This window comes from Pseudorasbora parva, chromosome 7, assembly GCF_024679245.1.
Source record: "Pseudorasbora parva isolate DD20220531a chromosome 7, ASM2467924v1, whole genome shotgun sequence".
Taxonomy (NCBI): domain Eukaryota; kingdom Metazoa; phylum Chordata; class Actinopteri; order Cypriniformes; family Gobionidae; genus Pseudorasbora; species Pseudorasbora parva.
Genome location: NC_090178.1, coordinates 47114896 through 47141766, shown reverse-complemented (window position 1 = coordinate 47141766; position 26871 = coordinate 47114896). Strand labels below are relative to the sequence as shown.

The window sequence follows — 26871 nt, the reverse complement described above, 5'->3', positions numbered from 1 at the left end:
AAAACACACTAAAGGCTATATCTCCGCAACGCTTTATCGTATTCAAACCAACCTTGGTACATGTCATCACAAGCATGACTTGAAGCAACATGCAGCGTTTCGGCGCAGCGCCACCTACCTGTCCGGAGATACGAAAAATGCCTATTTTGGCTTATAACTTCTGAACCGTTTATCCAAAAATCATAAAATTGGTCTCATTAGATTCAGGGCGTCATGCCGAGTCGACTGATATCCAATTTTACCATGTCGGCCATTTTGGATGTCGGCCATTTTGAATTATGTGCAAAAATGCTGTATTTTATGAACGCATGAACAGATTGTTATGAAACTTGGTATGGGTCATCACCACGATGCCCTGAAGTAGCCTGAGAAGTTTCGAAACAGCGCCACCTAGTGGAGAATTTTTTTTTTCAAACGCTTATAACTTTGGGTGTGGTTGACATATTTTGATGGGAGTGTGTTTTTTGGTCTCCTGAATCCTTGCCGACTCCAACGATACCAGACTTGCCAGGTTTCGGCATATGGTTTGCGCAGAGTTGTAATTTAGTGCTTAAAAAACATTTGCTGATATCTTCGAAACCGCTAGTCCGATCGAGACGAAACCAGCCTCAGAAGTTCGGAAACATAGGTCGATAGCTATACGCTAATGCCCAAATCTCAAAATATTGATAGTAAGAGGTAGTAAAATCCAATCAAAGTCAGGTGTCAGTCCTTTTTTACGTGTTTTTTCATATAAATGTCTATAACTCCAAAACAAAATGAGATATTTTCACCAAACTTGACACACATATGTATGGGCTCACTATGAGGACACATAAAAAAATTGGTGGGATTGTGCCTCTTGGTGGCGCTATAATAAAACAAAACATGAAATTCCCATTGACTTCAATGCAGTATTATGGTTTAAAATGCTAATGCTATAATTTAAGAATGCATTAGCGTATCGTTACAAAACTCGGTATGTGTCTTCCGCTCCATGTCCTGAAGATACTCAAAAAGTTTCGGGGTAGCGCCACCTTGTGGTCAAAAGTTGTAATAAAATGTACAGAAATGCGAATAACTTTTGATTAAATTAACCCATTGTAATGAAACTGGTCATAATACAGTCAATGGCTCATGCCGAGAACATGGATACCAATTGTGCCATATTTTGCAAACCTATCTGTCCTCCGTCTTGTTATTTGTTAAAAACCTACTTTTTCAAACTCATCCTAGACCGTTTGTCCGATTTTCACCAAAATTGATCCGTATCGTCTTCAGACCATGCTGACAAATAGTTATGGATTTCGGATTGATAGACAAAACAGTTTTCATATACCACTGCAACAGAGTTGAGCCATGATGCAAAAATTACTCTTGAGGCTGTATCTCTGCAATGCTTTGACATATTGACACCAAACTTTGCATGTGTCATTGTCATCTCAATCTGACTAAACCACATCAGTTTCGTAACAGTGACACCTATTGGTCGAAAGTGATAAACCATTAAACCATTATTATTGACTGTATTTAAAATTTGACTGCTATTTTGCCTAAAATCAACTTAATAGGTCCTTAATGGCTCATTGTTGCAGTTGGCTTGAGACTTCCAGCCATGCTGGCATGTCTTGTCTTCTTCTTTGCGCTTGGCCCCGATAATGGCTGCTTGCAGCTATATTTATTATTCTGCTTCTTCCGCCATAGGAGTCTCTGGCAGCCCATAGAACCGTATGGTAAAAAGTTGTGAAATTTGGCACACTCATAGAGGCCAGTCTGAGCTGTCACTATAGCAAATTTGGTGCCTCTAACTCAATCCCTCTAGCGCCACCACCTGTCCAAAGTTTCACTCATATTTATGCTTATAACTTTTGACCCCTAAGGGCTAGAAACAAAATTCTTTTTTCATCGGATTCCTTGGCTCAAGCCGATTCGATTTCACCCTATGATGTCATTTTCCGGTATGCAAATTTTCCCGCCATTTTGAATTTTCTGAAAAACCTACTTTTTCGAACTCCTCCTAGGCCGTTGCTCCGATTTTCACGAAAATTGAAACAGATCATCTTCAGAGCATGTTGACAAAAAGTTATGGAATTCAAGTTGATTCGTCCAATCGTTTTCAATAAACGCACAAACAAATTTTACGTGGAGGTTGCAAAAACACACTAAAGGCTATATCTCCGCAACGCTTTATCGTATTCAAACCAACCTTGGTACATGTCATCACAAGCATGACTTGAAGCAACATGCAGCGGTTCGGCGCAGCGCCACCTACCTGTCCGGAGATACGAAAAATGCCTATTTTGGCTTATAACTTCTGAACCGTTTATCCAAAAATCATAAAATTGGTCTCATTAGATTCAGGGCGTCATGCCGAGTCGACTGATATCCAATTTTACCATGTCGGCCATTTTGGATGTCGGCCATTTTGAATTATGTGCAAAAATGCTGTATTTTATGAACGCATGAACAGATTGTTATGAAACTTGGTATGGGTCATCACCACGATGCCCTGAAGTAGCCTGAGAAGTTTCGAAACAGCGCCACCTAGTGGAGAATTTTTTTTTTCAAACGCTTATAACTTTGGGTGTGGTTGACATATTTTGATGGGAGTGTGTTTTTTGGTCTCCTGAATCCTTGCCGACTCCAACGATACCAGACTTGCCAGGTTTCGGCATATGGTTTGCGCAGAGTTGTAATTTAGTGCTTAAAAAACATTTGCTGATATCTTCGAAACCGCTAGTCCGATCGAGACGAAACCAGCCTCAGAAGTTCGGAAACATAGGTCGATAGCTATACGCTAATGCCCAAATCTCAAAATATTGATAGTAAGGGGTAGTAAAATCCAATCAAAGTCAGGTGTCAGTCCTTTTTTACGTGTTTTTTCATATAAATGTCTATAACTCCAAAACAAAATGAGATATTTTCACCAAACTTGACACACATATGTATGGGCTCACTATGAGGACACATAAAAAAATTGGTGGGATTGTGCCTCTTGGTGGCGCTATAATAAAACAAAACATGAAATTCCCATTGACTTCAATGCAGTATTATGGTTTAAAATGCTAATGCTATAATTTAAGAATGCATTAGCGTATCGTTACAAAACTCGGTATGTGTCTTCCGCTCCATGTCCTGAAGATACTCAAAAAGTTTCGGGGTAGCGCCACCTTGTGGTCAAAAGTTGTAATAAAATGTACAGAAATGCGAATAACTTTTGATTAAATTAACCCATTGTAATGAAACTGGTCATAATACAGTCAATGGCTCATGCCGAGAACATGGATACCAATTGTGCCATATTTTGCAAACCTATCTGTCCTCCGTCTTGTTATTTGTTAAAAACCTACTTTTTCAAACTCATCCTAGACCGTTTGTCCGATTTTCACCAAAATTGATCCGTATCGTCTTCAGACCATGCTGACAAATAGTTATGGATTTCGGATTGATAGACAAAACAGTTTTCATATACCACTGCAACAGAGTTGAGCCATGATGCAAAAATTACTCTTGAGGCTGTATCTCTGCAATGCTTTGACATATTGACACCAAACTTTGCATGTGTCATTGTCATCTCAATCTGACTAAACCACATCAGTTTCGTAACAGTGACACCTATTGGTCGAAAGTGATAAACCATTAAACCATTATTATTGACTGTATTTAAAATTTGACTGCTATTTTGCCTAAAATCAACTTAATAGGTCCTTAATGGCTCATTGTTGCAGTTGGCTTGAGACTTCCAGCCATGCTGGCATGTCTTGTCTTCTTCTTTGCGCTTGGCCCCGATAATGGCTGCTTGCAGCTATATTTTATTGAATGTAATTGTCATTGGATACGACTTTCATCGAAAAGAATGTAACAAAATGTGGGCGTGGTCTGTGTTGTGAAATGAAACCACATTAAAAATTCCCTTAAACTGCGTTTGAAACATACAGTAAAGCAGCGACAGAGGAAAACACAGAGCCTGATATTATGCAAACATTTACCAATAATGTGGAAAGCGTTTTAAATCTGTTCAGTGGAAAATCCGCTGTGACGAATCTGTCCTCGTCTAACATTTGCTGTAAATCCAGGTAAAACTAGCTGCGTGCACGCGCCCGTCCCCAGATAACATGATCCCCAGTTGATCTGTAACACCGGCGGGAACAAACAGCTGAATGCAATCAGTGGGCTATCTCGTCAGCTTGCTCAGTTTGCTGCCGATTTTAACGAGCAGTTAACTTTAGTAATCTCCAGGTTGCTGTCCATAGACGATAGGTTGCTTGCTTTGGAGTCGAAAAACTGTGTGGAAGATACTAACTTTAAGAAGAAAAGACGAGTGCCTAAGAGAAGACCAGTCCTAAGATTGCGGTAAGACTGTTATCTAAGCTAAAGTAGCCTAAAGTAAAGCTTTTTAAGTAGCACAAGCTGAAATTAGCCTTGTTTTATAAAAGTGTTTTCTTTTTCTGGTCATTTTACAGGAAGCAGCACGCCGTCTTCACAACTTCGTCATAACACTCATTTAATTGTTTTCCAGCTGCATGTAAGACATAGAGACAGTACGCAGGAGGTATAAACATCCAGTTCTTGCATCGCACGCAGAAGCTGTGAAGAGTTCAGCTCGGAGTCGATTGAGAAGAAAGAGGGTAAGATTTATTAGATTAGATCCGTTTTTGGTCAGTGTGACTATTTTTCAGGTGCATTTTACGCAGTACATCGCGCAATACTGATTGTCTTTATTGTTTGTTTTTACAGCTGCTACAAGCAAGAAAGAGTGTGTTAGCTGAGGATGAGGTGGGCCTTTGGAAGTGCGCTACCATAGACCTGATGTCTGATGAGGAAGACGGCATCGTTCGCGCGGTGTCTGGATGGACTGTTCGACCAGCCAGGAGCTCGCCGAGCTCTGTGCCACGCTGCAATCGAGATTAGAGGCGATTCCAAAGAACAGGGCAACGCACGACAGACGTCTGAAAAATGGACTTAAAACAGACAGAATGGCGCTAGTTACCTACAGCTCTGAAGCGGAAAACAGAGACTTCATGGTGCTGTAGGATTTTGGGCTTCTCGTGAGCTTCCTATTGTTGTGTGGGCAGATCTCAAACGTTTTGCATTTGGTTGTGTGTTTGTGTTTGTTCTAATAAAGCTCTTTCTTTGAATAAACTGCACGTCCCTGGCATATTTTCCTTTCCTCAATAAACGAATGTCCTTGATGGTTATAATAGCGTAGTCCATAGGATAACAATGACATGAATATAAAACATAATAGCATATCACATGAATATGAATATATACAATTAAAAAATAATATGCAAATCATTTTATATATATATGTGTGTAAAATTATTATAATTTGGGGGTTTAAATTTATTAATTTATTACCCAGGTTGACCAATAGTAACAGATCTGCCAACCAATCACGAGTGATATTTCTTGTTTCAATGTAGTAGTTTCAACCAATACTGAGTGAGGAAATTCAAGCCATTCCGGCAAGGCGCCGCCCAGAGCTGCTATTCATATGCTAATTAGAGCCATTAGCGCCGGCGCCAGCATGCCTCCGCAAGCTCCACATACGTCATGGTTCGTTTCCGTCAATATGTGGCACAGACGAACGCGACGTTCACAGGCTGTAAACTGACGTTAATTGTCGAAAATCAGGGAGATTTCCGGCCGTTTACAGGGACGAAAATCCCACTTTTCATGCAGTGTTGGTTTGAAGAAATCAACTGTGGGAGCAATTATTAGAAAATGGAAGAAATACAAGACCACTGATAATCTCCCACGATCTGGGGCTCCACGCAAGATCTTACCCTGTGGGGTCAAAATGATCACAAGAACGGTGAGCAAAAATCCCAGAATCAAACGGGGGGACCAAGAGAGCTGGGACCAAAGTAACAAAGGCTACTATCAGTAACACACTACACCGCCAGGGACTCAAATCCTGCAGTGCCTGACGTGTCCCCCTGCTTAAGCCGGTACATGTCCGGGCCCGTCTGAAGTTTGGAAGCCGGACAGCATTTGGAGGATCCAAAAGAGGATTGGGAGAATGTCATATGGTCAGATGAAACCAAAATAGAACTTTTTGGTATAAACTCAGCTTGTCATGTTTGGAGGAGAAAGAATACTGAGTTGCACCATGACTACTGTAAGCATGGGGGTGGAAACATCATGTGTTGGGGCTGTTTGTCTGCAAAGGGACAAGGAGAACTGATCTGTGTAAAGGAAGGAATGAATGGGGCCATGTATCGTGATATTTTTATTAAAAACCTCCTTCCATAAGCAAGGGCATTGAAGATGACACGTGGCTGGGTCTTTCAACATGACAATGATCCCAAAAACACAGCCCGGGCAAAGAAGCATTCCAAGGTCCCTGAGAGGCCTAGCCAGTCTCAAGATCTCAATCCCATAGAAAATCTTTGGAGGGAGTTGAAAATCTGTGTTGCTCAGTGACAGCCCCAAAACATCACTGCTCTAGAGGAGATCTGCATATGGAGGAATGGTAGTGCAGGCAAATTAACTCATTTTGGAGCCAAAAATAGAACTAATTGTAAAAGATTTTTTTTCAGCTTAGATCATTTCTATGAGGTGTCCAGAACAACATACTAAAAGTCCTAAGAAATCCTAGTTGAGGAAATATGTTAAATTCTCATCAATCCGAGATGTGTGCCAGTAAGGACAAACAACAATAGACCCCAATGGGGCTATTTTTTTCCTTTACTCCTATCAAAATGAAACTTTACACAATGAAAGTACACATGAAAAGTAATTTTTTTTGTTTTACAAGTTTCTTTGAAAATGAATTTTACTACGCAAATGAGCTATACACTAATCGAATATGCCAAAAATACACCCAAATGGGCTTATTTTTTCCTTTACTCCTACCACAACAGAACTTTACACAATGAAAGTCGACATGAAAAGTAAAACATTTTGTATTAGAAGTTTCTTTTGAAAATGAATTTTACTATGCAAATGAGCAATATACTAATCGAATATGCCCAAAATATTCGATACTCCCTAAAGGGCATATTTTTTCTTTACTCCTATCACAATCAAACCTCACACAGTCAAAGTATACATGAATAAAAAATAAAAATTTTGTTTTCCAAGTTTATTGGGAAAATCTATTTTAAATATGCAAATGAGCTCAACACTATGCCTAATTGACTTATGGCCAAGAAGCCCTAAAGGTACAAGTAGAAAAACAGGGGCCAAATATCTAACACATTCATGTCCATTTAGTAAGTTAACCTATGCATAAACAAGATACATTTAAAAAGCTTGTGAAATTCACAAAGAATTGAGTTGGCTCGCAAAGTGACCACATTGATTTTCCAGGCCAGTCATTATTGCATCTTCAAAGTGTTCCTTTATTTTGATTTTCATCCACTTTGCAGAATATGGTTCACAACCTGTGTTTTACAAGTACTCTGTCATCTTTACCATAAGGTCTTGAATAGTAATTTGTTCATCATCGTATTCTTCTAAAAAGTTTGCCACTTTGAGGAATGCTGTTGTTCTCTCATAATCTTCAGGTCTTCCGACTTTGAGGTTTCGGCATTCGATGTGTACTCGGCCTCCAGGAATTGTCACTAAGTTACTTCCACATTGAGCACTGGCACGGTTCACACCATTGCTGCCTTTTGCTCGTAAAACAACCGATGCGTTTTCATCTCTGAATGATTCATTGCATATTTTACACTTCTCCATTTCTCCCTGAAAAAGGTATCAAAGTGTTGTCTAGCAATGAAATTAGGCCCAATAGAATTTGAAGTCTGATGTGTGGCCTGCCTGGTCTGAAATACTTGCTAACTACAAAAAGAGAAGCAGTTTTGGTGTCTGGCAAAATTATTTTAAAGAGCTGGAATGTCTGGAAAGTGTGTCTATCTGGTTTTTCATCTCTTCTGTGTGAGAGTGAATCATTTAGTTGGTAAGAATGACTTCTGCCTGTAATCTCATAATTTTACCAACAATCCCAATCTTTTGTAAATCAAAATGTTATCTCACCACATTAGTAATGATTAAGATGGCTATTCTGACTTTTTCTGATGTTATCTGTGGGGGAATGTCATTAGGTAAGGCTTGTTTGCAAATAAAAAAATTAATTTAGAAAGATGGAGGCAAGATTGGGCAATCAATTCCTAAGGTCAATTTAAGTCTTTTATGGCAAGTGACTTCAAATGTATCGTGTTTATGCATAGGTTAACTTACTAAATGGACATGAATGTGTTAGATATTTGGCCCCTGTTTTTTCTACTTGTACCTTTAGGGCTTCTTGGCCATAAGTCAATTAGGCATAGTGTTGAGCTCATTTGCATATTTAAAATAGATTTTCCCAAGAAACTTGGAAAACAAAATTTTTACTTTTCATTCATGTATACTTTGACTGTGTGAGGTTTGATTGTGATAGGAGTAAAGGAAAAAAATATGCCCTTTAGGGAGTATCGAATGTTTTGGGCATATTCGATTAGTATATTGCTCATTTGCATAGTAAAATTCATTTTCAAAGAAACTTCTAATACAAAATGTTTTACTTTTCATGTCGACTTTCATTGTGTAAAGTTTTGTTGTGGTAGGAGTAAAGGAAAAAATAAGCCCATTTGGGTGTATTTTTGGCATATTCGATTAGTGTATAGCTCATTTGCATAGTAAAATTCATTTTCAAAGAAACTTGTAAAACAAAAAAATTTACTTTCCATGTGTACTTTCATTGTGTAAAGTTTCATTTTGATAGGAGTAAAGGAAAAAAATAGCCCCATTGGGGGTCCATTGTTGTTTGGCCTTACTGGCACACATCTCGGATTGATGAGAATTTAACATATTTCCTCAACTAGGATTTCTTAGGACTTGTAGTATGTTGTTCTGGACACCTCATAGAAATGATCTTAGCTAAAAAAAATTATTTTACAAGTAGTCTGTCGTAAACCGCTATTTTGCCTGGACTATGGGCCAAACTACCAGCAACAGTGTTTAAAAACCTTGTGGAGACTTACAGAAAACGTTTGATCTCTGTCATTGCCAACAATGGGTATATAACAAAGTATTGAGATGAACTTTTGTTATTGACCAAATAATTATTTTCCACCATCATTTGCAAATAAATTCTTTAAAGGTCTCGTTCTTCGCAATTCCATCTTTCAAACTTTAGTTAGTGTGTAATGTTGCTGTTAGAGCATAAATAATACCTATAAAATTATAAAGCTCAAAGTTCAATGCCAAGCGAGATATTTTATTTAACAGAAGTTCCCTTTCAAAGCCTACAGCGAACGGCCGGTTTGGACTACACCGCTGCACTTCCTGCTTTAATGACGTCACTAGAACCATTTGTTGACTAACCCTCCGCCCACAAGAACACGCAAAATAGGGGGCGTGGTCTTGTTGCGCTCCCACGTGCCGCATTCAGCGCTCGCATCTCCCCGTTATGGTAAGAGAAAGGACCTTTCCGGGCAAAGTGCGCTAAGCTGCTGTCCAATCACATAACAGGAAGCGCTGGCCCAATCAGAACTCGTTACATGTTTCTGAAGGAGGGACTTCAAAGAACAAGGAAATCATCAGGCCGTTTTTAGGACAGAGAAAACAGCACTGTACAGAGAAGTAAATTGTGTGAAAAATACTGTTTTTTTACACGCGAAACATGAACTCATGTTATATTGCACACTGTAAACACAATCAAAGCTTCAAAAACACACGAAGAATGGGACCTTTAAAAATCAGAAAATGGCAGGTCATGTAAATAAATTTCATGTTCCAGGCTGTGCGGGGGACGTGAGGACCCTTTTCATACCCTTCCCACAGAACAAAACTGTCAACAGGCATGGTTGATGTTTATCTAAAACCGGATACCGCAACAATTTAATTCAAAGTTGTTCGTTTGCTCTGCCTATTTCACAGCAGACAGTTTTTCTAACCTAGACAATATCAACCAGACTTCACTCAGCCTCTGAAAAGGAAGAAGCGGCAATTCCAAACTATAACCCGAGAGCAGTAAGTAGTGATTTTATCCACTTCTTGACTGTCAAAACCATTTCTGAATAAATTGAAAGTTTCTTAGTGAGATATCATTAATGATAATTTACCCTGTGTTGTCTAGATCCAACGCAAGATGCTATAAGAGTAACAATAGGAAAGGCCTTTGCTTGGTTAAATCGCGTCCAGTATAAATTAGAAATCGCGTTTGCGGGGGTACTGTGGTGCGATCGAAAAGGGAACTTTCGCTTTCAAAGGGGAAGGTGCTCAGTTTGTGATTCAAAATCAAGCTATGATTGTAAAATCATATGGTGACACATTACAATAATTAAAACCAAAGTTGTAACTGGTGAAATTATGAGCTAATGTGAAAAGTTAATGTCATATGCTTTCATAAGCTTTCTATTGTCAAGTAGATCAGTAGAGATGTGTTTGCTTTCACTGTGAGCTACTGAAATGAGCCCCGCAGTGAAAGAGCCAATTAGAGCAGAGCTCAAAATTATTATTCATGACCCTTCCAAATAAGACAAAAACAGACCATTTCATTGAAGGAACAATTTCTAGTATTGTAAATGGACCTATAAAACCATATCTGGATAATTATTTGCATTAAATAATTCACATACCCTCTATGTAGATATCAGAGAACAATTTAAAAGATTGTTTTAACTCATCAAGGGCACCTTTAAACGCAACAAAATGTAACAACATATGCTTTATTTTACTTTTCTGTAATTGTTACTCTAATATCAGGAGAGTTTTATAATATCACGAAAGGTAGAGATTCATCTGTGTTAGAGATCCGGGCACTAAAGACCCGAATATGTTACAATGACTGGCGAAATCATGCATTTAAGGGTTAAAATCACTCACTTAGTGGAAACAGAAGAATGTGATCAAGAAAAAGTGCTCTATCATACACCAGGCGCAATGCGGCACCAGGCACGACGCAAATGTATTTTGCTAGTGTTAGCCCGACACAGTTATCATGTTCATGTTTAGCACCATGTTGTTTAAATAGCAAATGCACTTGTGCCCATCTTTTCAGCCATGGGCGTCTGGTTTAAAAAAACAGGTGTGTTCAGGAGCATTGTTGGTGCGTTGCTACTTTGAGGAACTCAAATTGACTGCACCATTAACCACAAAAAGTCTAAAGTCAATAGTGCAGTATTTTTTGTGTTATTTAAAGGGTGCGTTAGTAATATGAGCCTATAGGTGCCAACGTGCGTATACTCAGTGTATTACACACACAGGGGCGTACAGTAGCACATGCATCTTTTTAAAAGGATCCCTCTCTGGATAAGTGTTCAGTCTTTCCTCCATGTCAATAGTGAATCCGCCATGGTGCAAACAGCTGGCTTTAACAGGGAATGGGAGATGAGACTCTTATTGTTTTTTTGCATGTTACGCCCAAAACCCATACGCCCAACACCAATGACTCATTAAGGGTTACTCACATTAGGCACCCTGAACCATGCCCGAGCACACTTGACCCCCAAAGCCCAGTTCGTTTGACAAGTGTGTGCGCTCCGTTCCGTGACCTCGCTTTTTAATAAAATGTCAAATGGGAGAAATGGATTACATGACACCACATGTGAACTTCATTAATCGCTAATAATTTATATCAATGAATAATATGGTGTTTAGATAGGAGCATTGCTGTATAAATAAATTCTGGGTACACACTCTTATAAGAGTTTCAAAATGTGAGAGACCACAAACACGACGAATTGAAATCGGCCCAAAATCGCCCCATTATCTTTGTTTGTACCCAGCATAAGCAATGTGCCTTATTGCTTTACTGTGCCACATTTATACAGTATGAAGCCACAGTGTCACAGAATAGAAGTGTGTTGTTGCTGTGCAGAATTGTGAATAAGGCTGAGTGAATGCTTTGGGAAATCTGGCAGCAAACCCTCTAGTTGGCAAGTTTGCTCCTGAGGCGACCTCTGGCATATGGCATATGTACCCCTCACTGTGGCAGCACTTGCTGCCTACTGTTCTAACAGAGCCTGTCAACCAGGGGGGTTTGGCCATACTGTAGGCCAGACGGAGACCAGGGAATGGTGCATAGCCCAGGCCAAAGGGTCAGTCTGCCTGAGGACTTTTGGAGAATAATCAGAACACACGATCAGCAGCGAAACCCTTGAGCTCTCACCTGTGCTGTCGTCGTAAACCACAGTGACCGTTTTCCACTTGAAGAAGTGAACCAAGTCTAAAATGGCTCTGCTGAGGGAGGAGAAGTCTGGGTAAAGGCTGACGTAGAAGGAGTCACGGTTGTCTGACACTTGGTGCTTCCACTTGGTCTGGATGTGTGGCACCCCGAGAGCGTTGCAGATGGACTGCACCGCGTTGGCCGAAGAACTGTGGGAGGGTCCGAAGATGGCCGCCACACCCAGAGAGAGCTGGTCACAAGCTGGAGAGAGAGCGCAAAATACACAAAGAGAAAAATACAGTCTGCACATTGCATATCATTATGCTAATATAATGCAGTATAATGGATTGGCTGGATAGAGAGCACAACATGAGGTTATTTTCTTTGCTTAACTTTATTGTATTTGATATTTTAACGTCCAATCCGCATTGTATTACTTACAATGTCCAAAATAATATTTATTCCAACAATGGTAACTCATTTGCTTTTTGGCAAAGCCTCTGTGTTTTAATTGCATCTTTGTAATCTTTAAATAAACCAGCATGGAAAAAAGAGCAGTTACAGTGGCAGCGGCTAATGGAGTGTGTAATCATTATAAGAGAATTCAGATGTTTCCCCAGCGTGTAAATGACAGATGATTGCCGCCTGAAAACGCGTCTCAGGGGTATCAGTAGTTCACTGAATCACCCCTTCTGACTCATTACCTAAAACCAATCAATTCTCTCTGCATATGCACCAGACGGCTACTGATGTCCCCCTGTGGTTAAATGAATTCAATCTAAAGCCCATGTCCCCCTCATATATCTCAGGGCCGATTTGTCTCTGACCGAGTGTGGTCTCGCTGAAGACAGCAGACAGCTGGAGCTGGCTTTACCTTTCCTGGAGGCCTCAAAGCTGTCGTGGATGTTTATCCTTTGGATGTCGTATGTGAGTGTGGTGTTTGGCAGTAAAGTTCTGTTCCTGTTGATTGTATTCAAAGCAAACTTAAAGGCAAGTTCTTCAGCACCTGATGGACCACTTTCAATGGATTCAAATATCCCCCCTAAAAAAGAGAAGAAAGAGAAAAACACAGTATTATTAACCTGTTACCTTCTGAGCTCCAGTTCACTCATTGAATAATATAATATAATAATATAATTATTGCTGTCAAATCACGCTTAATTGCATTCAAAATAAAAGCGTGTTTATATAATATATGTGTGTGTACAGTGTATAATTATTATGTACATACACACTCTTTTGCTCCAGATGTGATTATTCACAATTATGCCTTGTTTCTCAGAAAACGCAGTCAGAATTGTGACATAATAAGTTGTCAGTGGCGAAAGCACACTTCCATAATGTTTTAGATGCTTAATTCCATATTAATTGCAATTAAATGAAAATGCATATAATTTCATAATTATGTATATTGTCTTTAATATATGGGGAAAGTGTACTGCCAAATACACTGACGAGCATATATGGTTAACTAAAATATGCTTTAATGTCATTTATTTCAAAACTTGTATGATGTGCATTTTTTATATATATTAGTAATTGAACATTTGTAATGATGAAGTTGCAATTTAGTACATTTAAAATATATGAACTTTAAATGCAATAATTTAAAATAATATTTGACTACTCTACATATGTTTTACTATATAGTACACACATCAAAATACGGGTACTTCCTTAAAGCACAAAAAAAATCTTTAAAACAGTGATTTCAAATGTATTTTTTAAAAGGGTATTTTAAAAACATAGTCATGAATGTGCTTTCTTTGAGTACTTTTAAGTCGCCTTTTATTTAATGAGGAACATATTATCTTCAAGTACAGTTATTTAAACATTTATCTTCTGATTTGAAGAACACCAAGTTCTCATTTAAAATACAATTTAACACACTTTTCTTTTACAAAGGGTGGTGGGAAATTAATAAAATATAAGAAATGTTAACAAATATTATAATGCAAACATAGGTGTGTAATGTCAAAAGTTGGAAGAAGAAAACAAAATGACTGTTTGCTTCGACTCAACCCATTCGAGCGTATAATAGATATATATCCAAGCTCCTTACAGAAGGTATGTTTTAGAGCGCTAGCTACACTACAGCTTTCCCTTTGTGAGTGTGCTTGACAGGCTGTATATAAATGGATGCCTTTAGTGTTGGGGACTGATGTGTTCTGATTGGCTGGCGAATCAATCAATCAAGCCCTGGGGAGCAGTGAAGCACAGCATACAGAGATTGAAGTGTTTTGCCTGGGTCAGTCAGCAGTTTGCCCCTGTTGACTCACCATATGTCAGACAAGAGCTCGATTCAGTGTTTTACTTACACTCACTGGAGGCTCCATCATTTAAATGACCCTCAAGACAGTGCAAATAAAACCATTTCCCCGGCACACACACAGTCTTTACACGACTCTCTCTATACTGCTGGACATAAATGTGTAAGACAAGAGCAAGTATCAATTATAGTTGTTGTTTCAAATAACTGCTAAAAACTACAGCAACAAGACTAATATCCCCCTTTAGATTTCTTGGTTTGAAATACAACAATAAGCTTTAAGAAGTTAAATTCATCGATTTACAGGTTATAAAGTTTACTGTAGCTATTTGGGCGCTCATTTTTTTGTTGAAAATATGATTGGTCATTTAGCCAATAGTATTTTATTAAAGACAAAGTGCTACATACAGGCAAGGCAAGGCAAGTTTATTTATATAGCACATTTCATACACAATGGCAATTCAAAGTGCTTTACATAGAAAGGAATTAAAATAGCATGAACGAGTTTCTCTAAGTCTTGCCTGGAGACAAAGCATCTAATTCTTTCAATATTTTTCAGATGATAGTATGCTGATTTAGTTATTGCTTTGACATGACTACTGAAACTCAAGTCTGACTCCAAAATCACTCCAAGATCTTGATTTTTTGTTATCAGGCCTTTAGCCTCAAGATATGCGTTCACCTTGAGAATTTCATCTTTGTTTCCAAATGTAGTGATTTCAGTTTTGTCTTTGTTGAACTGAAGATAGTTTTGGCACATCCAGTTGTTAACTTCATCAATGCATTTGCACAGGGAGTCAATGGGGCTGTAGTCATTAGGTAACAGTGCTAAGTAGAGCTGGGTGTCATCAGCATAGCTGTGGTAAGCAATATTGTTCTTTTTCATTATTTGGCTCAGTGGCAGCATATACAGGTTAAACAGGAGTGGTGCCAGAATTGACCCTTGTGGGACTCCGTATGTCATGGACGTCCACTCAGACTTATGGTCACATATACTCACATAATAACCTCTCCCTTCTAAGTATGATCTGGACCATTTGAGGACCATCCCAGAAAGCCCGACCCAGTTTTCCAGCCTGTCTAGAAGTATGTTGTGGTCAACAGTGTCGAATGCAGCACTGAGGTCGAGTAGAACCAGAATTGATGTTTTGCCTGTATCAGTATTTAAGCGAATATCATTTATAATCTTTATGAGCGCTGTCTCTGTACTGTGATGCGGTCGGAAACCAGATTGAAAATTGCCAAAGAATCCGTTTGAGTTTAAGAATTTGTTTAGTTGATTGAAAACAACTTTTACGGTGATCTTGCCAATGAAGGGGAGATTTGAGATTGGTCTGTAGTTGCTCAGTATGGAGTTATCCAGATTTCTCTTTTTCAGAAGAGGCTTAACTATTGCAGTTTTAAGTGCGGTTGGAAAAGTCCCATAGAGAAGTGAGGAGTTCACCACTTCTAGGAGATCTGCTTCCAAACAGTTTTGAACACTTTTGAAAAAAGAAGTGGGGAGTGCGTCAAGGCAGGTTATGATTTAACGAAATATGCATCACTTTTCTCAGCTCCTCAAATACATAAAACATTAGGCTTCATATATAGTGTTTCTTGAGTAACACTGTTCTTATTCAAACAACCAGTTCTTCATTTACTATTGCATTGAAAATAAGCAGAGACGCTCCCAACTGCATGTAGTACTTCATTCATGATAGAGGTGGGAGGGGTTATGAGGTTTGACTGACAGTTTGAGGAGCCAATGGAGATTCAAGGATTTGTCACAAGCTTTTTTAATACTTTTCATTGGCAAAATATTTACAAAACATACAGACAGGGTGACCTATAGTAATATATTTTAATTAATAATAATGTGGAAAAGATCCCGCAAGATTTCCACAGAGAGCTAATAAGTGACTTTGCAAGTACATCTTAACTTACTCTACTAACCTAACAGTCTACCAATACTCTAATGTGGGTTAGTTGACATGTATATTCACTTTTGACATTCACTTAAGTGGGCTATTTTAAATTTCCAGAGTAAACTGGATTGTGAAAAGTAAAATGTGTTGCAGAAAAAGAGAGTAAATGAATAGAAAGTGGTTGGAACAAATCCCTCATAGCATTTTCTGTAAAAATTGAGATGCGAGTACAATCTCTCAGTCTTTTACAAAACAGAAAGAAGAGGAATAGCCTAAAAGATAAAATAATCAAACAACCTTCCTTAACTATAATACTATTTACAATAATATGAACGAAATATCTCCTTTAGTTTTTACTTTTGAGGAACATGCTTCAGTTTAAAAGTGTGTCTGAGGTTTGAGTTACTACAATGAATATTAATAGTTACATATTTTCATACGGTTTCCTCTCAACTCAAGTGCCTGATGTGACAATGTATGATATAATGCATAAATTATAACTAAACGTATTGAGAAAGTAAACAATGTCCATATATCTTACATGTAGCTTTAGATGCTGTAAAGCTCTAGTTTATTGGTTTATAGAAATTATTTTAGTATTATTTACAACAATTTTGCAACAAGAAAATTCTTTTTCGCTATAAATGCTTAAAATCACCCCTGTGTTTTAGACCTGCACTGAGATCCAGAGACATGCATGTGGAACAGAAATATTAATCTTGATCACTGCATGAAAACAAGCGTAAGGTTACGAGAGGTCATCAACTGACATTCTCTATAACAAACAGGCAATGACAAGGTAACAAAAACTCTCCCTCAGGAAAAACATTCACACATTAAATACCCATCATCCATCTCGTAACTCATAGGGCGATCTCTGACAGTGATAAACCGGGGCTCGTATGATATGATGAATCATTTTCAAATGGGAAATGTCAGTTTCTCATCAAGATCGCTCAAGCACCTGACAAATCTGGACTTTTCTATAGCCATACAGTCTGTCTATATGTAGTTTCAAATGATGACTGACCATTCCAGTTCACCATATTTCTTAAAGGGGGGATGTAATGCTATTCCATGCATTGTGACTTATTTACACTGTTAAAGAGCTGGGTCACATGCTAAACATGGACAAAGTTAAAGGTGCACTATGTAGTATTGTTGCAGTAAAATATCCAAAAACCACTAGGCCGGTGTTATATATTGTGTTCAGTCGAGTTCTTACAATATCCCAAATGTTTCTAACTATTTGTAAATTGTGAGAAAAATTGCCTTTTTAACCAATGAACCGTGACGTCTGAGGGAGTTGCCTGTCAATTGTGTCATATCTGCTTTATCCTTGCTTTCTGCATTTTATTTGGCAGAAGCGCTTTACTCTTAAGCCTAGTTCAGACTGCACAATTTTCAAACTCGTCGGGTCACTGCTCTTTTCACACTGCATGACTATCTGGGGTAGCATTATGTCACTGCTGTGTTCACACTGACCGATAAATCGGCAACAGAGAGGGGTTCACACTGCATGACTGTACAAGAGGAATAATCACCGACAAAACTCTCTCTATCCGGTGCGCAAACTACATTTCCCAACTAAACACACATGCGATATGACAAGTAAACAACGCGAGATCACACGTGAGTCAGACCGGAGTTCTTGTGGGAGACTTGGAATTGTTAATAAAAAAGATAAACTGCAGTTTCCTCCAAATGATCTGTGTGTTGATTTGTGGAGAAAAATATTATGGCGGAGGAAATTGTTGGAGAGACAGTGGGAACCAGGATTGTGTTCTGCAAAGACAGTTTGAGGTAAATAAATAATTGTGTAATGTGCTGCTGCGGATGTTTGGGCTTTGTTTCTGTTTTTATAGAATTGTAAATATATATCTATTAAAAAAAACTGTTGTTCTGTCTATAACTCCTCCCTGCCTCCCACTGCCCTGTATCTTGCTCTCTCATTGGCTGTCGGTCATCAGCGAAGTAATGTTCAGTCAGAACTCATTTCACACAGCAGGAGTTTAAATCGGCACAGAGTAACGTCATAACATCATTTTTAACACACTCAAATGCATCTAATATGATAAACAGAACTGCGTTGTTTACCTCTTACTCGTGACTGGAAAAGCGGAAATAGAGCCGGCACTCAGCGACTGTGTCCCGTCATAATAAAAGTCCCGCTGCCTGCGAGACGTTTGTTGAGTTCAATCGCTCCAGCGGCCGTGCTCAGCTCCACAACACTCAGTCCTGCTCTGCTTTACACTACAGTAACATTAATAATCTCATCAATGAACATGATATCTGCCCGAGTCCTATTTTCCACCGGCTGTGAGGTGAAGACCACATGGGCCAAGATACTGCGCTCACACTTGGTGTCATCAAACTAAGCCTTTGTTTAGTATAGGCGCCCGCTAGCGGACGGAGAAGTTACATAGTGCAGATTTAAAATCACCTTGTTCAACTTCCCAAATAACCAAGTGTTAAGGGAAGAGTGGATGCAGTTTGTGTGTGTGCTTGTTTTTGTGACATATCAGGACATAAATGTGTATAATGACACGGGTATTACAAGGAATGGCTGAGTTATGAGTACATTCCCCATGTCCCCTTTTTTTAAAAGGCTTATAAATCATATAGGATGAGTTATTTTGAGAAAGTAAAAATGCTGAATGTTTCCTGTGATGGGTAGGTTTAGGGGTAGGAGCAGTGTGTGTGTGTGTGTGTGGGGGGGGGGTGATGTTTTTGTGATGGGTAGGTTTAGGGGTAGGGCCAGTGTAAGGGGATAGAAAATACGGTTTGTCCAGTATAAAAACCATTACGCCTATGGAGAGTCCCCACATGTCACAAAAACAAATGTGTGTGTGTGTGTGCCCTTGTTTATATTACATTGTGGGGACCAAATGTCCACTCTTGCAGTGACTTTTGTCTCTGATGAGGAGGGCAGGGCCACCTGTCAATCACATGAGATCCACCAATAGCAAACCACAACCATCAAATCAATCCAACCAATTCCTCATGGACAAATCAAGCCCTGCCCTTCATTTGTTCTTGAACTATATGCTGTTTCACTCGGATATACATCACACCAAGGAAGCGTTTCCATCTGCCATCCGTGCAGTTCGTGGCACAGGCTCAGCTCTGCTCTCTCAGCTGGCCAGCTATCTAGCGAACAATGCCCTGTGCCTACCTGATCGCGCACATCAGAGTCACACATGCCACCTCGTTCGATAGCACTCTCAGAAGCTGTGATATATTTATTACACAGCAGCTACATAATCAATGCTAGCACAATACATCCATTTCTGCATCCACGGGGAACACTTGCTTACTGCCGAGCAACAGAACAGCACGGAGGAAATTAGTAAAGTAGCGGTCATCTTCCTGTCTGAGAGAAATGAGACTGTCATTTATCATCTAATATCATCAGTCGCTGTGAGCGCAGTGGGATTTCCGGAAAACTGATCAATATCATGCATTAAAAAGGAACTTTAAAGACGCTTTGCTTTGATGTCATGCCTCCTGAACACTTTCCATATATGGTGCGTGTCTCACTGTATCATTGTGTGGTACTATTGTATCAATATCTGTTTTGTAATGTTTTAGCCTGGTCTGCATTCACTGCCATTATATGGAGGAGCGCTCTGCACCGAAATGTTCAAAATTTTGATAGAAATGATATCTAAAAACCTGGAAACGATAGAAGGACAAAGGTCAGTAGAACAAGAGCAGGGTGAGTAAAAGATGGCTATTTTCATTTCAGGGTGGACATTTTAGGGAATCTTCTGAAATCTAAGGCAACCCCTTGATAACCATTCTCAGAAGTTACCTTTGAGGAGTATTACTGATGGATTTATTGCGATTTGTTTTCTAGTTGCTGTCCAGTGCACTGGTGAGAAGGAATCGTGCTGAGCCGCTGAATTCGGGGGAGATTTATCTTGGAAGACATAAGAGGATTTTCAAGGGGAACAGATGAGGGGTGTGAAATCTCATCTACATAAATGTTGATTCATGCTGGTTTTATCATAAGTTCAACCCCACTTTTATAGCTTATTAAAATGTGCTGCGAATTGATAGCAGAATGTCTGCTGGTCTCTATAGCTGTAAGAAGGCTCACTTCCAATGCTTAATGCAAAAGCCCCTAAAAACACTCTGTTGGAAAGGCCATGTCGTTTTATAGATGCGCTGATGTGCTTTTAGTCCCCACAAAGTTTCTCAACTTTTCAGCTGCTCCAGAAAGACCGTGCTTGTTGACGGACATTTATGCATAGCTATGAACTAGATTATTATCAAATCAGCAATAATCACCTAAACCAGTATGAAAAAAAACAAAGTTCTGTCTTGAAACACTAGATGGGCGCAGGCTGATCGGTCCGTGACTCAATCTGCTTGCAATCACATCATTCTCTATAGGGCACAGCTGATTGGTTCCTTCTGTATCATTAGCCAATGAGCTTGTTGCTCAACATTCAAATACTTGCTCAGCATTTGCTGTAGAAGTTGCAGCGTGCTTTCAGAAACCCTCCACCTTCCCTTCATGTAAGCTGTATTGAACAGCAGCAGCTCACAGAAGTGTATGTATTGGCAGTAGTAAGTCCTGTACTTGTTCTGCAGCAGAATCAGCAACGACCAAACATATAGCCCAACAATAGCCCCTTTCACACAGCAATCCTGGGAAAATTGCTGTGAATTTTCCAGAATGACTTTACCAGTAAATACACTAATATGATGTCCACTCAAACAACAGTGTTCTGGCTTTGTACCGTTAAGAGACCGTTCACACATCAACACCAAAATACTGGTATATTCTGTGATGTCTGTCCTCTGAAAAGAGACTCTTAAAGGGGTGGTTGATTACGATTTGACTTGTTTAACTTTAGTTAGTGTGTAATGTTGCTGTTTGAGCATAAACATCACATAGTATCCAACTGCAGAGCTGATGAATGGAAAAGAAGGCTGGGTCTCAAGTGTGACATGTTCGAAAAAATGGTGGCACAATGGTCAAAGATGATTAAAAAAGCCTTCTGTAAACAGTGTGGAGTAATCACATCATCTCCATAAGAACTTATGATAGGCTCAAAGCAGACGTCTTATGTCAGCGCATTCTGATTGCATTTGTGAATATACCAGTAATAATAATTCTGTGTTCACACAGCACACATGACGTCAGTTTACTGGTGATGTTACAGCTTCCCTCACTGGTAAATTGCCAGAACTGATTACCTGTATTTTTTTTTTAAACAGTAGTTTACCAGTAAAGACTGTATGTGTGAAAGGGGCTATTGTCATATCCTTTACATGCCAAACACTTCAACAGAAATGTATTAATTTAGGAAAGGGTCCGAAAATTCATAAATGTTCAGGAACTCCACTTGACCTTGAGATAATTATAGATTACTGGAGTTATGAAAGGTATTCATTCTTCCAGCCCACTCCAGATGATATTTATATTGCTCAGAGGCTCTCAGAAATAATCAAGTATCCATATTAACGCAGATGTTTCTCCTAAAATTCCTTGTGTGAAATAAAAATAGAAGCAAATTAGACAGATGCTACAGTAAGATAATAGAGCTTTCAAATGATTGTGGATTGCTCTGATAGTTGAAAGTTTTCTGAGTTTATATTGAGTGCACTTTTGGTTGCAGACTTTGGCATCTTGGCAGATCAGAGCTGTGATATTTATCCTGAAACTCTACAAAACCCAGCAGGCAATCGTGCATTTAAAAGACGTCCAAACACAGCCCTGATGTCTGGGCTAAAACAAGGCAAAATTTGGGCTGCCAATGAAAATATAATAGACATCTAAACACAGCCAAATAGTTGTATTGTTGTATTGGAGGTTCACACACATTGTGCAGTTAATCTCCGTCGTGCATTAATGTGAGTGATGATGGATAATATGGGAATGGCTTGACGAAGTGCAAGAGATGCAGATCATTTGATCTTGACTGTTAAGAAACTTAAATTAATACTGTCACATAACAAATCTGCTTCAAATTGAATTAAGAATTAAATGACAACATTGAAATAAAAATGTAAATTGTGTAAAAAAATATTATAAAATCGTGAATATAAATAATCATTTTCATCAAAACAGTGCACATCTAACTTTTAAGTTGGTTTGGTTGTTGTCTGTTTCCTTATAAAGGTCCAGAAATTTGTTTGTTTTTTCTTCTTCTTCTTTTCTTTGACAAGTTTTTTTTGCCAGGTGTCTTTTTTAATTATATGATGTCATTACATTGTCTTGACGCCAACCAATCGCTGCATTCCTGATCGTGGTTTCGAGTATCAATCATCTGCCCTCTTTAGGGAACAAAAGCACGAGCAGTGAACTCAGATAACTTAAAGAGTTACTTCAGAGATTAGCATATGGCTTTCTATCAGTAGAAACCCTGGAGTAATGATCGTGGATTTTATCGTTTTTATCATTTTATTTTATCATTTTATTTCTGGAAAAATTACTCAGATGACGCAAATAATGTCAATTTGCATCATCGGAGCAATTTTTTTTGCCAGAGGCTAAAGACTACAGCCAGCAGAGGGAGCTATTTCCTCATGTTTTCAATTCCCATGAGGGATGGAGATCACACTCACAGCTCAGCTCGCAGCTACAGGCACTCATTTAAACGGAGCTATGGTGAGCAATGTAAGTGTTTTAACTTCTCAAATTAATTTCTATAAAAGTTAATCTTCCAAAGGCATGAACTGAAACGCGTCAGACTGAACACGCACTGTGAACGACTGCTGTGACGCTCCCTCAACGGCTAAATCACATTATATTGAACAGACACGTTCAGTTTTTAATAGTGTCTGTTCTCTGACTGAACTGATTTTGTGGAAAAGAACACGGTGGGGAAAGTGATCCAATCACAGTAATCCAGTAGCGGTGGCTTTTGGAGTGGACTCACAGGGCAGCGAAGCATTCTGGGAAATGTTGTCTTTCATCCCCATGAGACAAAAATACATTTTCTGTCTTATCTCAGTCTCAGATTCATCTTCCCAGTGCTGAAGTACCCCTTTAATCCCGATAATTTAATCCAATCTGTAAATTTGTTTGAAGAACCAAATTATCCAGAGATCAGTTATCATGATTATAAGATCTGGGATCTTTCAAATCATCTCAGATGTATTGAGCGAGGTACGAACAAATGGGCCCCAGGTCTGTAGTTAACCGAGACAGTGAAATGACTGGCAAAGGCACATGTGAGATTCCCAGGGTCTGTTTTCTCAGGTACAAAGTTTCTTAAGACAAAATTTAAGAGGAATGCAATTTTTTTTAAAGATTCTTAAAAGTCTTCACAAATAATCTAAAATTTAAATTAGGATAAACTCCAACATGTCTTTAATCCCCAGAGATCATATACAGTCCCTGACAAAAGTCTTATCTATTTTCTAGAAATACCTGATATTAACCTGACTTTTAATTAATTCATTGGTGTTAGAAATAGCTCATATGAAAAGCTAAAACCCTCCCAAATGATGTTTAATGCACTGAAATACATAATTTTCACAGAAAAAATATTTATCATTTAATCAAGACAGAAAGGTCAAATTTTGGCAAGACAAAAGTTTTGTCGCCTATACAGAAATAGAACAAATTTACTGCAAATACAAAAATATGTCAGCAAATTAAGTTGTGGTGTTGTGAGATCCAAATGTAATATCTTGTATGACTTCCATGAGCTTGAAGGACTGCATCCATGCGGTTTGGCAAGGATTCATACAATTTATTGATGAAGTCATCAGGAATAGCTAAGAAAGCAGTCTTGCATGCCTCCCAGAGTTCATCAATATTCTTTGGTTTCGTCTTCCATGTGTCCTCATTCATCCTACCCCACATATGCTCAATGATGTTCATGTCTGGTGACTGGGCTGGCCAATCCTGGAGCATCTTGATCTTCTTCGCCTTGAGGAACTTTGATGTGGAGATGGAAGTATGCGATGGAGCACCGTCCTGCTGCAGAATTTGGCCTCTTTTATGGTTGGGAATGTAAGAGGTAGCTAAGATTTCTTGGTATTTTAGACTATTGATGTTGCCTTCCACCCTGCAGATCTCTCGCACACCCCCATACTGGATGTAACCCCAGACCATGATTTTTCCGCCACCAAACTTCACTGTTTTCTGGGTGAATCTCGGATCCATTCTGGCTCCAGTAGGTCTCCTGCAATATTTGCGGCGACTGTGGTGTAATTCAACAGAAGATTCATCTGAGAAATCCACCTTCTGCCACTTTTCCAGCGTCCATCCTTTTAGCAGGCTGTGGGCCTTGGCAAATGCCACACGGTTTTTCAATTGTCTTTTGTTTAGTGTTGGCTTCTGGGCACTGATTCGACCATGGAGGCCATTTCGAGACAGAATCCGACAAACTGTTCTGGTTGACACAGGGACTTCAGGTGACCAGGTCTCGTGGAGCTCTGCTGCAGTGGAAAATGGGCTGGCCTTGGATTTTCGAGCCAACAAACTGTCCTCTCGAGCAGTTGTCTTGCGGGGTCTGCCTGACCTGGGCTTGTCAAAAACGTCTCCAGTCTCTTCAAATCTTTTTTTTATCCTCTGTACTTGACGCTGAGACACATTGAAGGTGTCTGCCACATCAGCAGTATATCTGGTCTTCAGCCTCTTGATAATCAAAACTTTAGTCTCAGGGTGAATCTTAGGCATGTTTGCAGAGGTCTAGTTGCAGTTGATGTGAAGGTCTAGTGTACTGGGGTTCTTTTTATACACACTTGAGACTTAATTGATCCATTATTAGTCACAGGTGAAGCTCATATGACAAGGTGACAACACTTATGTCTTTGCAAAAATTGACTCAATGGGCTTTACCAAGCTGTGAATATTAGAATACTTTTTGAAAGTTTAGTTTTTCACTGAAACATTATCACAAAAGCTGGTGGGATTAAAATGAGCCATTTCTTGTAAAAAAATCTTGATTAGAAATATATTTCAGCGGCACTTTAGGTCAATATGTACACAAGCAACAAGACTTTTGTCAGGGACTGTATTCAATACATTTATTCAGCTGTTTCAAATAATTATCGTAATTGCCCTTTTTAACAGAACATTAGCAACATAACTACAGGAGACGTGCATGAGTTTTCTGAATCCATGATCGATCATGAAAACAGTGAGCGGTCGTATTCGCTTAACTTCTAAACTTGAAATTCAGTAACATCTCAACAAAATGTTTGAAATTGGGACCTTTTTTTATTTTATAGTTGTTACGGCACACATTTCAGCATGTAGGGGAGCATGTGTGAGTAAACTAAAACTAGTGAGGCAACACACACACACAAATACAGGACGCTTTCACACTATAGAGAGTGAGCTAGATGGAGCGCAAATAAATTCAACAGACTGCTGAATCTTAGGACAAGTAACTGCTATATTAAAAATAACTCTTTTTAACCTGACACGGCACATTACAAATGAGACACTGAGTGCTAAGCTTCGCTCAAACCAGTTGCAATGAAAATAGCATGCACACTTATTATGATAATTACAACAATCTGCAGACGGAGCAAAAAGACGGGCCATGAGTGACACTGAAAATAATGCTGTAACAAACAAGGTCTCGATTTGACACGTTCAGTCATGCCCAATCATTGTTTTCATGATCGATCATTGTTATGTGCTAATGTTTAATTACAATAATCGAGCAGCAAAGACCTGCCATACAATCAGATAACACCAAAGCCAACCATTTTAATCTTAAATATTCTTATGAAAATATATGAGAACAATATGAGCTGATAACAACATGAGGGTGAGTAAATGATGACAGAATTTCCGTTTTTAAGTGAATTATTCCTTTAGGCAAAATTGCTCTTTGGGGGTTTCCTTTAAAACAAGTCAAGTTTCCATCATGCACTGATCATCTAGGTCTTTGCCTAGGGTATCTGTGTTATGTCTTTGCATGATGGGGGAGTGTAAAATCTATCATTTTCAGTTCTTTGAGAGCAGAACATGCACAGCAAGTCACTGCATGAGGCGACTACACCGAGATCTGAAGGTGAAACATCCATCTCAACTTTCAAGAGAACACTTACACAGAGAAATTAATTACAAAGCCAGTTTTGGTTTGATGTAGCTGGGGAGGAGAGATTATTTATGTGGAAAATAAGGTGCTCATGCTAGTATTTTCTCTCCCAGTGGTGACAGTTTGATGGCTATCAGTGTCAGATTATCAGCCTAGCATATCGAGATGCGTAGTGCAGCGTAACAGGCTTGTAGGACACGTTCCATCTTTATCAAGCCTGGAGCTGTGATGCAGAAGACAGGGAGCCTGGACTCTGGGTTGAGAAAGAACAGCATGTTTCTGCAGGGCTCAGTCTCTGCGTACAGTTAGGCTGGTGTTGATTTAAAGAGCCGCACTCCAGGAAAGAAAAATCATCCATGTATATGAATCCATTTCAGATATAAATGAAAATAAAATAAAAATCACAGTCCACATGAAAACGCAAAACACTCTAAGAAGCAGTCTGAAAAAATATCGGTAACAATTTGGTATGGGGCACACGTTTACTATTAACTACGACTTTAGCCTCAATAAACTCCTGATTTACTGCTTATTAATAGTTAGTACGGTAGTTTTTGTAGCTTTAAGTTTAGGTATTGGGTCGGATTAAGGGATGTAGAA

At 39.0% G+C, this 26871-nt stretch overlaps 1 protein-coding gene across 2 annotated transcripts in view; it reads right to left on the bottom strand.

Moving 5' to 3' along the window:
* The window catches only part of grik2 (glutamate receptor, ionotropic, kainate 2), a 344433-nt gene that overhangs the window by 252066 nt on the left and 65496 nt on the right, over positions 1-26871 (bottom strand). For both annotated transcript variants that reach the window (XM_067449374.1, XM_067449373.1), the window contains 2 exons: positions 12954-13121; positions 12083-12340 (listed from right to left, as the gene is read on the bottom strand). In XM_067449374.1, the coding sequence (XP_067305475.1) occupies positions 12083-12340; positions 12954-13121 (426 nt within the window). The remainder of the gene's footprint in view (positions 1-12082; positions 12341-12953; positions 13122-26871) is intronic.